A 12,733-nucleotide genomic window follows, 5' to 3' on the forward strand; every position below is an offset into this window, starting at 1 on the left:
CTTAGTGACAGCATGGGCTGCAAGGGACATGGCCGTTTTTCCAAACTTGCTGTGATTCAGTGGAATTCAGGCATTTTCATATTGAACATCTGTGACTTGGGGAGGATCCATGTGTTTTCTCAATGAATATGAACTAAGCTGGCAAGGGTCTCTGCATTTCCTTCTTGCTTCTATGCTTGTAATTATCACAGTGTATAAATATACAGAGACTTTCTCAGAATGTGCCTAAGAAGATCTGACAAGACCTAAGCTTTGCTCTGCCCCGTTTCTCTGTGTAAGGAGGCAAGTCAGACACAGTGGATGTGGTCTCATGTGTTCCCCCTCCTGTCCATGCAACTACACAAATGGAGTAGGACTTCTAAACTTTCTTTAGAACCTAGTTCTCTCTCTTAACCCAGATATGTGGTATTATGTAGGTTTCAAAAATGTTGGGAAAAAAATCCTCTTCATCTTCTCCTCACTTGCAGTGAGTTTGCTCCCTCCTTAGAGTGCTCTGGCAGTGCACTTGGGTAGTTCTTCCATGACTTGGAAAAGAGGCAAATAGTAGAACAGGTGCCCTGTCAAGTGCCCCTTCATAGAAGAGGACTAAGCTATAGTAACTCCTGCTACTTACTGTCTTTGCCCAGATTTTACTTGTCTGTCCTGGGATGAATTTACTTTTCTCTAAACAGCTGTTAGATTCTTGCCTGAAAGCTAAAGTTAAGTTTGTAAAGGATCAGTGGGAACAGCAAGAGACGAGTAACCACTAAAGTATTGTACTTGGCTTTCATGGATAGATGGATGGCTGGTACTTAGCATTTATATGACACTGTGTATTCTTGGTGTAATTGAAAAACACTTATTCTTAGACCATTCTGAGATAGATACTGGAGTCAGGAATAGTGGTAAAGGAAAGAAGTTCCAGTCTTGCTGAAACTGATTGAAGTTTCTACTTAAAGCTTTACTTCTGGTAAATACTTCCCTGCCATGCTGAGTTGCTATTTACTGACCCAGTGCTAGAATAACAAGCAAGCCTTTTAATGGAAAATGAGGACCAGAATATTAAGGCAAGACAAATCCTTGCTGAACTGTGCAAACTCGTTTATCCTCGCAGATTTCTGTTTCATTTAAATTCCTGTTCTTCACGAGCCATGCCTCTGCATCTAGAGGCAGTCCGTGCGCTAGTCACGCTTTGTCCCACCAGCAGGAAGCCAGCTGATTCCCCGAGTAATCAATTTCGGCGAAGGCTTCTCCGGATCCTGGGCGGCACCGGATCAGCGCCACACCATCCCGACCCATCCCGACACGTCCGTGCGCGGGGGACGCAGCCGCCCCCCCAGGGCTGCGGGGGCGCGGCGGGGCGGGGGCTGCGCGGGGCGGCGGCGGCGGGAGCCGCTCTCCCGCCTCCTCGCACACGCTCGTCCTTCCCATCCCCGGCGGCGGCGTTCCGAGTCGCTCCCGCGGCGGCGAGGCGGAGGCACCTGCGTGTGGCGAGCAGCAGGGCGCGGGCTGCCCGCGATGCCGGCTTAGCGGCCAAGCATGGCGCGGTGGCTGCGGGCCGGCAGGTGCCGGGCCGGGCAGGGCGGCGCTGCCCCGACGGGACGGGCTCTGGCGCTGCTGCTGCCGCTGTGGCTGTGCGCGGCGGGCGGCGGCGCGGCGCCGGTGTATAACCTCAGCCTGGCAGTGGACGAGGGGCTGCCGGCCGAGACGCTGGTGGGCGACATCCGCGCGGGACTGCCACCGGGCGCGGACCCACCCGGGGGCTTCCTGCTGTCGGAGGGGAGCGGCGAGTCGGCAGTGCTGGCGGACTTCCACGTCCAGCCGGAGACGGGCATCATCCGCACGGCGCGGCGGCTGGACCGGGAGCGGCGGGCGCGCTACAGCTTCGCGGCGGCCACGCTGCGCGGCGAGGTGGTGCAGGTGGAGATCGCTGTCACCGACGTGAACGACCACCCGCCGCGCTTCCCGAAGGACAGTCTGCAGCTCAACATCTCCGAGCTCAGCCCGCCCGGCACCGCTTTCCGCCTGCCGGCTGCCCGCGACCCCGACGCGGGTGGCTTCGGCACGCAGGGCTACGCGCTGGTGGAGGAGGGCGGCGCGGCGGGGGAGCCGCCGCTGTTCCAGCTGCGCTATGTGCGGCCGGAGCCGCTGGAGCTGGTGCTGCTGCGGCGGCTGGACCGCGAACGGGCGGACGTCCACCGGCTGGTGGTGGAGGCGTGGGACGGCGGCAGCCCGCGGCGACGCGGCCGCCTGCGGGTGTCGGTGCGGGTGCTGGACGAGAATGACAACGCGCCCGCCTTCAGCCGCGGCGAATACCGGGCCCGGCTGCGGGAGGACGCGCCGCCGGGCACCGCCGTCTGCCGCCTGCGGGCCACCGACCCCGACCTGGGCGCCAACGGCGAGGTGCGGTACGCCATCAATCGCCGGCAGAGCGACCCCGACGGCTACTTCGCGGTGGAGGAGCGCAGCGGCGTCCTGCGCCTCCGCCGCCCGCTGGACCGCGAGGCGCGGGCTCTGCACCGCCTGGTCGTGGAGGCGCGGGACGGCGGCGCCCAGCCCGAGGTCTCCAGCGTCCTCGTCTCCGTGGCCGTGCTGGACGTGAACGACAACCGGCCCTCCATCCGTCTGCTCTACCTCACCGAGACCGGCGGCCCACGGGTCTCCGAAGGGGCGCGGCCCGGCGACTACGTGGCCCGAGTCTCCGTCTCGGACGCCGACGAGGGCGGCGACGAGGAGGGCGCAGAGGGCGACGGCGGCGGCATCGCGCTGGCCCTGCTGGGCGGCGACGGCGCCTTCGCCTTGCGGACGGCCGGGGCCGGCGTCTTCTTCCTCTGCGTGGCGGGGCCGCTGGACCGCGAGAGCCGCGACCTGTACGAGCTGCGGCTGGTGGCCACGGACGGCGGCACGCCGCCGCTCTCCGCCGAGGAGCCGCTGCTTCTGCGCGTCGCCGACCTCAACGACGAGACGCCCGCGTTCCCGCAGCCCCACTACCGCGCCGCCGTCTCGGAGGCCGCCTCCCCCGGCACCGCCGTGCTCCGCCTCAGCGCCTCGGACGCCGACGAGCCGGGCTCGCCCAACGCCGAGGTGCGGTACGCGCTGGAGGGCGACGCGGCCGCCCTGGCCCTGCTGCGCATCGACGCGCGGAGTGGCGCCGTCAGCACCCGCGCGCGCCTGGACCGGGAGCGGCAGGCGGCGCTGGAGCTGCGCGTGGTGGCGCGGGACGGCGGCGTCCCCCCGCGCGCCGCCGCGTGCCGCCTCAGCGTGCGCGTGGAGGACGCCAACGACAACGAGCCGCGCTTCGAGCGCGCCGTGTACCGAGCGCGCATGCCCGAGCACGCCGCGCGCGGCCGCCGCCTCCTCCAGGTGAGCCCCACACGGCCCCGCTCGGCCCGGCCCCCGGAACGCCCGCGCTCCGTGGCACCGCCGCCGCTCTCCAACACTGCCGCGGGAAGCAGGGGGCGCGGCAGGTGGAGCGCAGTCAGCGCGTACCGCCAGTCTCACAAGCGCTCCTTGTCCCGTAATACTTGCAGCGTGGGTAATGAGCACAGCTCAGGTCTTCAGAGGGAGTCAAGTGTCAGCTCTGGTTAAACCTCAGAGGGAGTTAAACCAGCTGTGATACTTCTGAGGACTTGAGATGGTGTTCAGAGAGTCGGTAGGACCCGTCCCGAGGGCAGCATGACCCAAACTGAGCCAGAGAGAAGGGCAGCCAGTGTAACACACAATTAACATGCACGTCAGGGCCTTTGTGATGGTTACCGAGCTGCCTGCTAACGATGTGAATCAACTCACCCTGCCTTTGAAGAAACTGATTAGTTCTAATAGAGAAAAAAGTTCTAGTTGTTCATAAAAACCCCTTTTTAGTCTTTGCAGGTGAAGTTGAAGGGAGGCTTTGGAGAGCCAGAAATTGACAGAGAGCCCTTTTGCTTTTAACTTGGGAAAGCATTGCAGAATGTATACCTTTGAAATGAACAAAGCCTTTTCCATCAGAAGAAAATTCACAGCAGTTGGGCCTGTGAATGCTTCTGAGTTGGTGCAGAGCTTACATGAATTTGGGAAAAACCATTGCTTAAAGAGGAAACCTAGGGAGGACTGCAATGTGTTTCCTCAGTACAATTTGATGAAAAATTAGTCTGTCTTTATCTTCAGGTTGTCTTTATCTTCAATCTGTCTTTATCTTCGGGTGGCCTACTAAATTATTTTTTTTCTTTTCAAGTCAGGAGTCATTGGTGATATTTTGGGTCTGACAATAGCTGATTGGAACAAAAGACGTTTCCTTCTCTATATCATTTTTTCTCCTTTTTCCAAATTGTACTCAGAGCTCAAAAAGTACACAATTTTTACAGCCCTAATACAATTTAATCTAAAAAACCTTGGGCAGGTTGAGCTTATGGAGTTTTTCATTTGGTATTCCAAGCCAGAAAGAAAATCCCATCACTGCCCTTTCTTTTTCTTTCAACACGATGGAGGAAAAAAACCACCAAAAACCCAAACCCCAAAGAGACCCCAGAACGCCGTGCACCGCTGGCCCCAGGAAAGCCCAGGAGAAGAATAACCACATAATTTTAGGAGTCGGCGATGTCCCGGGGCGGTGCGGAGCGGTGCGTGCGGCAGCCCCGGCCCCGCCGCGGGCGTCCGTGGTGCTGAAAGGCGGCGGGGCCGCAGGGAGCGCTGCCGCAGCCCCACACCCGGCCCGGCTGGCGGACAGCGGCTGTTTGCTTCCGATTGGAGCGGGTGGAAGCCTCCCGAAGGGTTCCTGAGTGCTTCAAAGCGAATAACTTGTAATTGTGATTTTACTAATTTTTTTTTTAATGTTTTCGTGCGTTAATAGCGCAGATTTTCTAGGGCTGCACCTGTCATGCACTGTGATGTCATGGGCGTGGATATCACTCACGGTGCACTGAATTTTGGAAGTGTCACCATGCCGCCATAATCCTGTTTAGAGAGTAGAAAGAAATAGTCATGTCTTGGTCATGATTGAACCAGGAGTAATAAAGCCAAACATGAATGAGAAGGAGGTATGAGAGACATGCAGGTGAGTATTCTATGGCCTGCCAGGAGAGGAAGCTGGTTCTACTTGCAGCTTAATCCAGGATCATTATAGTGATGTCCAAGTTTAATTCTACATTGTGTAGCGGGCTTAAACTTTAAACATGTCCACCTTCTACAATAATCCTTGTACCTTTTCCCCCAGGAAAGGAAATCTTCTGTTCAAAGATTGTGAGCATGAAGCAGGCAGCTTCATTTATGTTGCTCCAGGAGTTGGAGTGAGTGATGAGAATGTAAAAAATAGTTTTTGGTTTGGCCAAAGCTGTTTTTCAGGGTCTGTGGTATGAGTCAGCTCCAGGTGGGCTCATGAACTTCAGAGCTAGCATGAGAAGGAGGTAACCATGGTACTGTTTTTGCTGCTCCTGGAGAATAGGAAACAAACCAAGATATTGGAGGAGGCTACTCATGTCACATCTGCCTCTACTCCACAGCCTGGGAGGTGGTGATAAACATTTGTTTTATATTTGAGTCACAATCATGATATCTGGAAGTCTTCTAAACCCTCTAGTCTTTTCCCTCTGCAAGCAGAGGGCATTACTGAAGCAGTCATGTTCATCAGTAACCTTTGTCTGGGGACCAGCTGGTGACAAACCATTGCCTCGTACACAGTTTGTCTAGAGCCTTCTGCCTTAGTGCTTTGCTGTGCCTCTACCCAGCCATTAAATAGCTGCACAACTTGTTCCCATATGTTCTTGACTGCATGTGGATAATGGGGGATTTCTTTCCTTCTGGGAAATCTTGAACTCCTACGGTGATCATTCAAGTTATCTCCATTTCCCCCCTACTCTCCACAGATGTAGCCCATAATGGGGGCTAGTCCTGTGAAATGGATCAACTTGCATGTAAGTCTGTATTAGTGGTTCCTCCTAGTCTTTAGGAATTCACCAATTAGAAGAATTAACCATGTACTTAAAAGATATTTTTCAACCACTTCTGGAAGTACTGCTTTGTTCTGGGCATGTGTCTGGGCTTTTCCTTGTGAACAAAGGACTCAGCCTTCCAGTGCAGATTGACCAGTAAGGGAGAATTTGAATCCTGACAAATAAATGGTATTTGTTGCCATTAATTAATATATTGCATATAAAATATTGCATCCTCAGGTTAGGTAATGCAGGGGGAGATCAGAAATCTGAGCAGCCAAATGGGAGAATGTTAAATGAAGAAAAGGGAAAATCAGTGGGAAAATAGTGGGTTATCAGACTTTAGAAAGTAGAGCAGATGTATGCAGTGAAAGACCTAAGTAGAATTTTGAAGTCATTAACAGCATTTGTTTAACTTTGGCCTATTTTGATACTGAACTTCTGGTTTGTTACCAGTTGTTATAGACACACCTTTGTTAAAATTTAAGCATTACTGGTGGCATGCCTAAAAAAAAAGGTACAGGAAGGTAAAAGTGAACACAACCAGAAATAAATTGTAGATCAAGGCAATTTGCAGAAACTAAAAGGGAAGCAGCAGAAGCACTCTTTGTGACTTGTGATGTCTGCAGACATTTTAGTAATGCTTTGATTTTTGCAGATGTGTCAACATCCTGGTTTCTTCATGTAGAGGTACTGCATGTTAGTTTTGGGTGGCCACTGGCCTTAATCAGTTATTATGATGATGTTTCAGCATAATAAGAATCTAATTTCCTAAAGATCTTCAACATGACCCAGAAATGGAATAAGATGGAGGAACGAATGAGAACTCATTGGGTGCTCTCCTGTCTTTCTTTCTGTACCTTCTCAAAGACCAGTGTGATTACAAATGTCCATCGACTGTTGAGTGATGGTGGTGATTATGTCCTATTTCTGCACTCTTTGGTGTGATCTTGACAATTTTAGGTAGATTTAGCATCTGATGATGTGTAACTCTTTGATAACTGCACCTCTGTGGCCTAAGGGTAAGGGGGTGTGACAAAATGTCTCTCTTCTGAGCCATTTACTTATCCTGAATTAAGAAAAAAAGCTTTGTCATAGACCTGCCTTGATAACAGAGGTTAATTCTAGTTACAAATTTTATTTTCAAGCTTTTTTTGGTGATTGCAATGCTTCTCAATACTCATTGTTAAGGCTCTCTTTAGCACAATATGTCTCATAATTGTAGTACTGTATTGCCAGATTTGTCAGGATTTCCTGTCTTCTAGCTGAAGTAGAGTATTGAAAGGTAATATTTTTTCTTCCTCTTTCTGTTTCTGAGCAGGCTGCAATATTATCTGAATTAGGAGAAATCAGCACATCATGTTGGCATCAATTTGCCTGGTGTTTTTTACCTAGATGGGACGGAAACACCACATTCTCTTTCTTATCCTCTATGGACTCCTACATAAAAGAGTATTTCCCTTACTGGCTTCTGCAAAGCTTAACAGTTTGGTGATGATGACAGCTGTCAGTTCAACTCAAATTTTGAACTTAATGAAGGTGTTTGTTTTGAGTTATATAGCATAGTACATTCTGTATGTGTTTGGGGCTTGTAGGTTAAACTTGCTTCCACTGCCAGAGTGTGCTGTAGCTTGTGGTGTATAAATGTGGGTTGGTCATTCTCTTACAGTGCACGTGCATTCTTATGAAAAGTCTAACAAGTTATGTACCTGTAATTGCATATTGAAGAGAATGTTGTCATGAATTAGTAACAGCCATGTCAGTAGCTTTTTAGTAAATTTATTTTCTTTTATGGTGTATTAGAAAATTCACGTTTATTGGCTTTAGAGTCATTGCTGAAAGAGCAGAGGAAGAGAAAAAACATATGTTATCTGGCAAATGATAGAGAATCACATGCATTCCAGTGTTATGAGAACTTGTACTTTTCTGATCCATTAAGGAGGCTGTTTCAACTTACTGGGTAGTTTATTCCTTTTATTTAAAAATAATAGACTTTCTGATGCTGAGATTGTGGGAGGTTTGTAAATACAATGACATCAAAGAAAGATTTTGTTTGAAGGTCTTAAAGCTAATCTAGGTATGCCAGGAATTGTGGAATAATAAATCAGTGAGACTTTAGAAAATACTGTTTAAAGGTATAATATATGTAAGAAGGATGCATGTGGTTTGAGGATTTTTAAGTGCTTAGTATATTTGAGAGTTGTTATTTGTACTTTCTTGAAATACACATTTCCAAGAGCTACTTGCAGAAAGAGAGAATTCTAAAAAGACAGTATAACATGCATCTTTTCTAATTTTTCTCTGCCTTCTGCAAAATTAAAAGGAAAACTAAGAGGACAAAAAGGAATGGAGGATTCATCCCTGCTCTGAGGGATGGAGACTTAGAGACCGTAATCTGTCATGGAGACACTAAGCAGGTAGCACCAGCATTGGCTGCAGACCACATTTTTCTTCCTTTTCTTTCCCTGAATGGTGAAACAAGGAGCTAAAAGGGCAGTCCTTTCCCTCATGGTTTTGATTCTGGATCATTTAAGCCCCACTGCAATTACCAAAAGCAGAAATGAAGCCAGCAAAGAAGGTTCATGCAAATTCTAAAGAGTTATGAAATCCAACCCATCCCTGTTAGAGGTAAGCCAGAAAGATGCTAAAGATGTCATGCCATGAATTCCTCTGCTTCTTGAGTTCTCCAGGTCCTATTTTCACTGTATTCAATTTAAAGTCAGCTGCAAAAAAGACAGATTTTTTTTGTTGACTTGAAATGCTACTGTGTTTTAAGACTAAAGAGAGACCAAACCCCAGACTAAACTACAGCAACAGCAAAGAAATTTGTCATCTAATCTGTAACTATAACACCAAACTATTTACTTGTTCATCCAATTTCTATTCTTATACTGAATCTGAAAGCAGTTAACATGTCATCATTTATCGGTTAGATATGTAATTTTGTAGCAATTATTTATTTCTGAATTCACAACAAGTATCTCTTTGCACTCCAGAAGCTGTTCAGTAGATTGTCAGTATTTTATCATAGCTTTGGGGATATAAAATCGGTTTTTGTAGCTATGCACAGCTTTTTGTGATCTATTAATATGTAGCTTTAGGAAGTGTGTGTGGTCTGGGCTCAAAGATAAATTGATGTTTCTTTGAATCTGTGCAGCAGTAGTAGATGGCCATGCTGAGTTGATTGCAGGAAGAAAGAAAAAAAAAAATCAACCCCCAAAATACATAATTTTAATCATTAGGTAACTTCAGGTGAATTGGAACTCTCCAAATACTTTTGCTTAAGAATTCTCTTATGGTGGCCTTTTAGCATTTTAAAAATAGAAAAACTGTTCCGTTTAATAATTAAAGCATTTGTAAGAATGAGACTCTGCTCCTTGATGCAATCCTTATCTGACATCGAATGGGTGCTTTGTAGATTTAAGAAGCTCTGATCCTGGGAAATTGGTATTGGAAGCCTTTCACTTTGCTTCTCTTAGTTTGTGGTTACTCTTAAATGTGGCAAGTGTTAAATTTTCAGTGTCTAACACCTGCAAAAAAACAGTTCTCCAAAGGTAATTGCCCCCCATCTGTGTAATAAATCTACAGCTGTTTGCTACTTTAATCCATGATTTTGAGAACATATGAAATATTGAAACATCAAAAACACATTGACATGGAAACATTTGGCTTTTATTTGAGAATTAAAAATTATGTTAAAGTTTAAGAACAAAAACTTTTAAAAAGTTTTGGCAGTAAATTACCTTTTTTTCCCAGTTCTCAGGAAAATCTTTTAATTGATGTCAGCAAACTGGGTCTGGAAAGAGGGAAGTTTTGAAAGTTTATGTAAGTCCAAAATTTTCTGCATATTTCAGTCTATAGCTGTGATAGAATGCGAGCATATGTAATATTCTTGTTGGAGAAATTAGATGTGTCCCTAACTATGGAAAAGGAGTAATGATATTAAAAAGTCTTAATCATAGACTTTATATTGCAGAGAGCTGTGTATTAAAATATTAGCTAATAGCCTACTCAGAGCACCCGTGGCAAAGACAGAGTTCTTGAATACCTTTGGCTGTTAAATTTTTAGATTTTTATGCAGCGTAATGAATAACATTTCTGTTAAGTGTCCAGCAAGAGTTCATTTATAGCCACTGACCTTCTGGAGTAATGGTCCTGAACTACTTTTTTAGATGGAAGTCATCCCAATTCAGAAATGAATGGATTTTGCTAGCGTTCACTTTTATACACAGAATTGGCATCAGCAGTTGTCTTATAGTACACTAGAGCAAATTATTAAAAATCTGTAAATGGATGGATATGGTTGGTTCTGTCAATTTATCAAATATTAATGGCATTTTATCATCCTCACAGATTTTCATGAATTGCTGGGTGAGCAGAATGCTCAGTCTTTCCTGGAAGGCTTTAAAGCATTGGGAAACAGATGAGTTAGGAATCCCTAAATTCCACCTTACTATGCAAGCAGATTGCCATGCAGCAGGATGAGCCTTTTAATTTTACTTCATGGCTCATTACATTCCTGAAAACAAACTTCTAGTTGCATGCTGAAAAAAAAATGGATTTCCAGAGTCTGCATTTTTCTTTTAAATTTGTCTGAGCAATCCGTACTCCACATTGAGTGTCAAACTATTGTGAACACTTCTGTAATGAGGAATGGGGCTCTCTGTCCAGCTGATTGTTCAAATCCTGCTGCAGGCGTGAACAGCATGGAAGCAGAGATATCAGCTAACAAAACTCTTGGGGTAAAATATCACTCAGCTCATTTGGGGCAGGTATTATATGCAGCAGTCATTGTATGTATTGTATCAGACCAATAAATTTTCCATCTAGCCCCATATCCTTCTTGTTTTAGAAGCTAAAAGCATACACCCTGAATGAGTGCAAGAGCAGGGCAAACGTGACATTTTCCCTCATGGATTCTTGGTGTTTGACCATTTTCAGTCTCAGGACATCCCAGGCTAGGTAGTTTGTGCACATTTGTAACCCTGAATGGATTTTTTTCATTTTAATTTTAATGAAATTACCTAGCCCTCACGTCAGCATTTCCCAAGTATCATTTGACCTTAACATGTTGTGGTGGTGGATGTGTCAATCAGCTGCCTACTCCAGGAGAAAGCACCTTTTGCTCTCAACCTAGAGACAAAGAGGATGTTGGTCCAACTCCTTTTGATTTCACATCTGCTGTATCACCTCTCCATTCATTTCCAGTACTCCTTCATGTTAGCTGAAAAAAATAAAAAGCATTTGGCCAGCAGCTACTCTTTAACACCAAATGCTGAAACGTGCCACTGGTGAAAATATAAAATTAAGTGCTGTTTATAAAGGAAATGTAGCAGAAGAAAGTTCACACGTTACAGAATTAATAGAAGATAGTGCCTTGCTCAATCTATGAGAAAAGCATACTAATCTGTGTAAAAAGGCACTTCTTTCAGGAGGAGTAATGGATTTTTAAAATGATGCTCATAAATCACAGTTCATTCAATCAGTTCTAAGCTCTTTGAGACAAGTATATAAGAAGCTGTACAAAATCATTAATTTCATTGGCACTTAGGTGAAATAATTCTTCTCAGAATATTGAATTGCAAGGGATTTCTGTCATGCCTGAAGAGTGGTGGTATATTTAGCATTGCAACAGAAGATGTGCAGCAACTTCTCCCCTCTTTGTACTGAGCTACTCTCCTACATAAACTTGTGTATATAATTTTATATTATATCTAAATAATCTGCAGGTGATTAAATAGCTGTATTCTTTCTGACACGTGGTTGGCCAAATGTAGTAACTGTAAGGATTTACAGGAACTATTAGTGCACTCTAATGCAGAAGGGATCTTTGTAAGGACCTGTGTGCTGGCTGGATATGCTCGGATATAAAATCTCTGCTGACTCCTCTGAATACTTGTTAAGTGTTTTTAGGGTGGAGGCAGGAAATATGTACCCAAGTAGGTGGGTTACTGGTTGTGTTGTGTATGGAGTCAAATCATATTCCTCAGTTAATCCTATTTAAATGAAATAGGATAAAGAAAGTTTTAACTGGGCTTTCTTTAAGTGGGTGGACTTGACAGTACAACCTAAGCTTCATTGTAGCATCTGACAGGGAGAGTTAGGAGAACATTGTTTTAAGGGACGGACAATTGATAACTTGGGTTACTCTGGATGGGTCAAATCCAACCCCATTGATAACTTGGATTACTCTGGATGGGTCAAATCTATGGACTTTGAAATGCTTTGAAGTGCTTTGTTTAGAAGTGGGTTTTCATTCTATTACTGAAAGTATGTTAGAGATGCAGCTCTACGTTCTCTCTCTTCCTGTTCTCAGAACTAAATGAAAACAAGCATTACATTTATGCCAGACTTTACTAGTTCCATTTCCTGGGGAAATGATTTAAAATAAAAAATCAGGGTAGTTGTGCCTATGTAGTTATGCTCACAGGCTGCACTGCTTTCAGCATAAACTGTTGCAGTACTAACATTATTGGCTGTAATAAAAGCAAATGTACTAACTTCCAGCCCTGACAGATGTCTCAATCTCCTGCACTGACCTTGTGTAAAGTGTTTATGTCTCCCCTTCCCCCTCCTTGTCCCCAGCTACTTCCTTCATGCAGCGAATTAGGTTGTCATGCCTTTGTCTGCTCCACTTCCACTGACTTGTGCCTACATCTGGTACTGGGAAAAGGGCACCAGGAAGGGCAGTTTTTAGCTCATGTCTGGCTAAACAGATGTGAGACAAACAACTTGTGTATGCTCTTTTTTCAACAGTTATAAACAAACACATATGGTTTAATGCAGTGTCCAAGGAACTGGATGTATCTTACCAATCAAAGAAACTGTGGAGATGACTGCATTCTGCT

General features: G+C 46.2%; 1 protein-coding gene across 1 annotated transcript; it reads left to right on the forward strand.

The window, feature by feature from the left end:
* The first annotated feature begins 1,518 nt into the window (after nt 1–1,518).
* On the forward strand, nt 1,519–3,567 carry LOC135447365 (protocadherin-23-like). The gene has a single exon (XM_064712300.1). The coding sequence runs from the start codon at nt 1,519–1,521 to the stop codon at nt 3,565–3,567; it is 2,049 nt and encodes a 682-aa protein (XP_064568370.1).
* Nucleotides 3,568–12,733: the final 9,166 nt, after the last annotated feature.

This window comes from Zonotrichia leucophrys, chromosome 4 (assembly GCF_028769735.1).
Source record: "Zonotrichia leucophrys gambelii isolate GWCS_2022_RI chromosome 4, RI_Zleu_2.0, whole genome shotgun sequence".
Taxonomy (NCBI): domain Eukaryota; kingdom Metazoa; phylum Chordata; class Aves; order Passeriformes; family Passerellidae; genus Zonotrichia; species Zonotrichia leucophrys.

Excerpts from the sequence above, each read along its gene's own strand:
- LOC135447365 (XM_064712300.1), top strand. The coding sequence starts at position 1,519 with ATGGCGCGGTGGCTGCGGGCCGGCAGGTGCCGGGCCGGGCAGGGCGGC.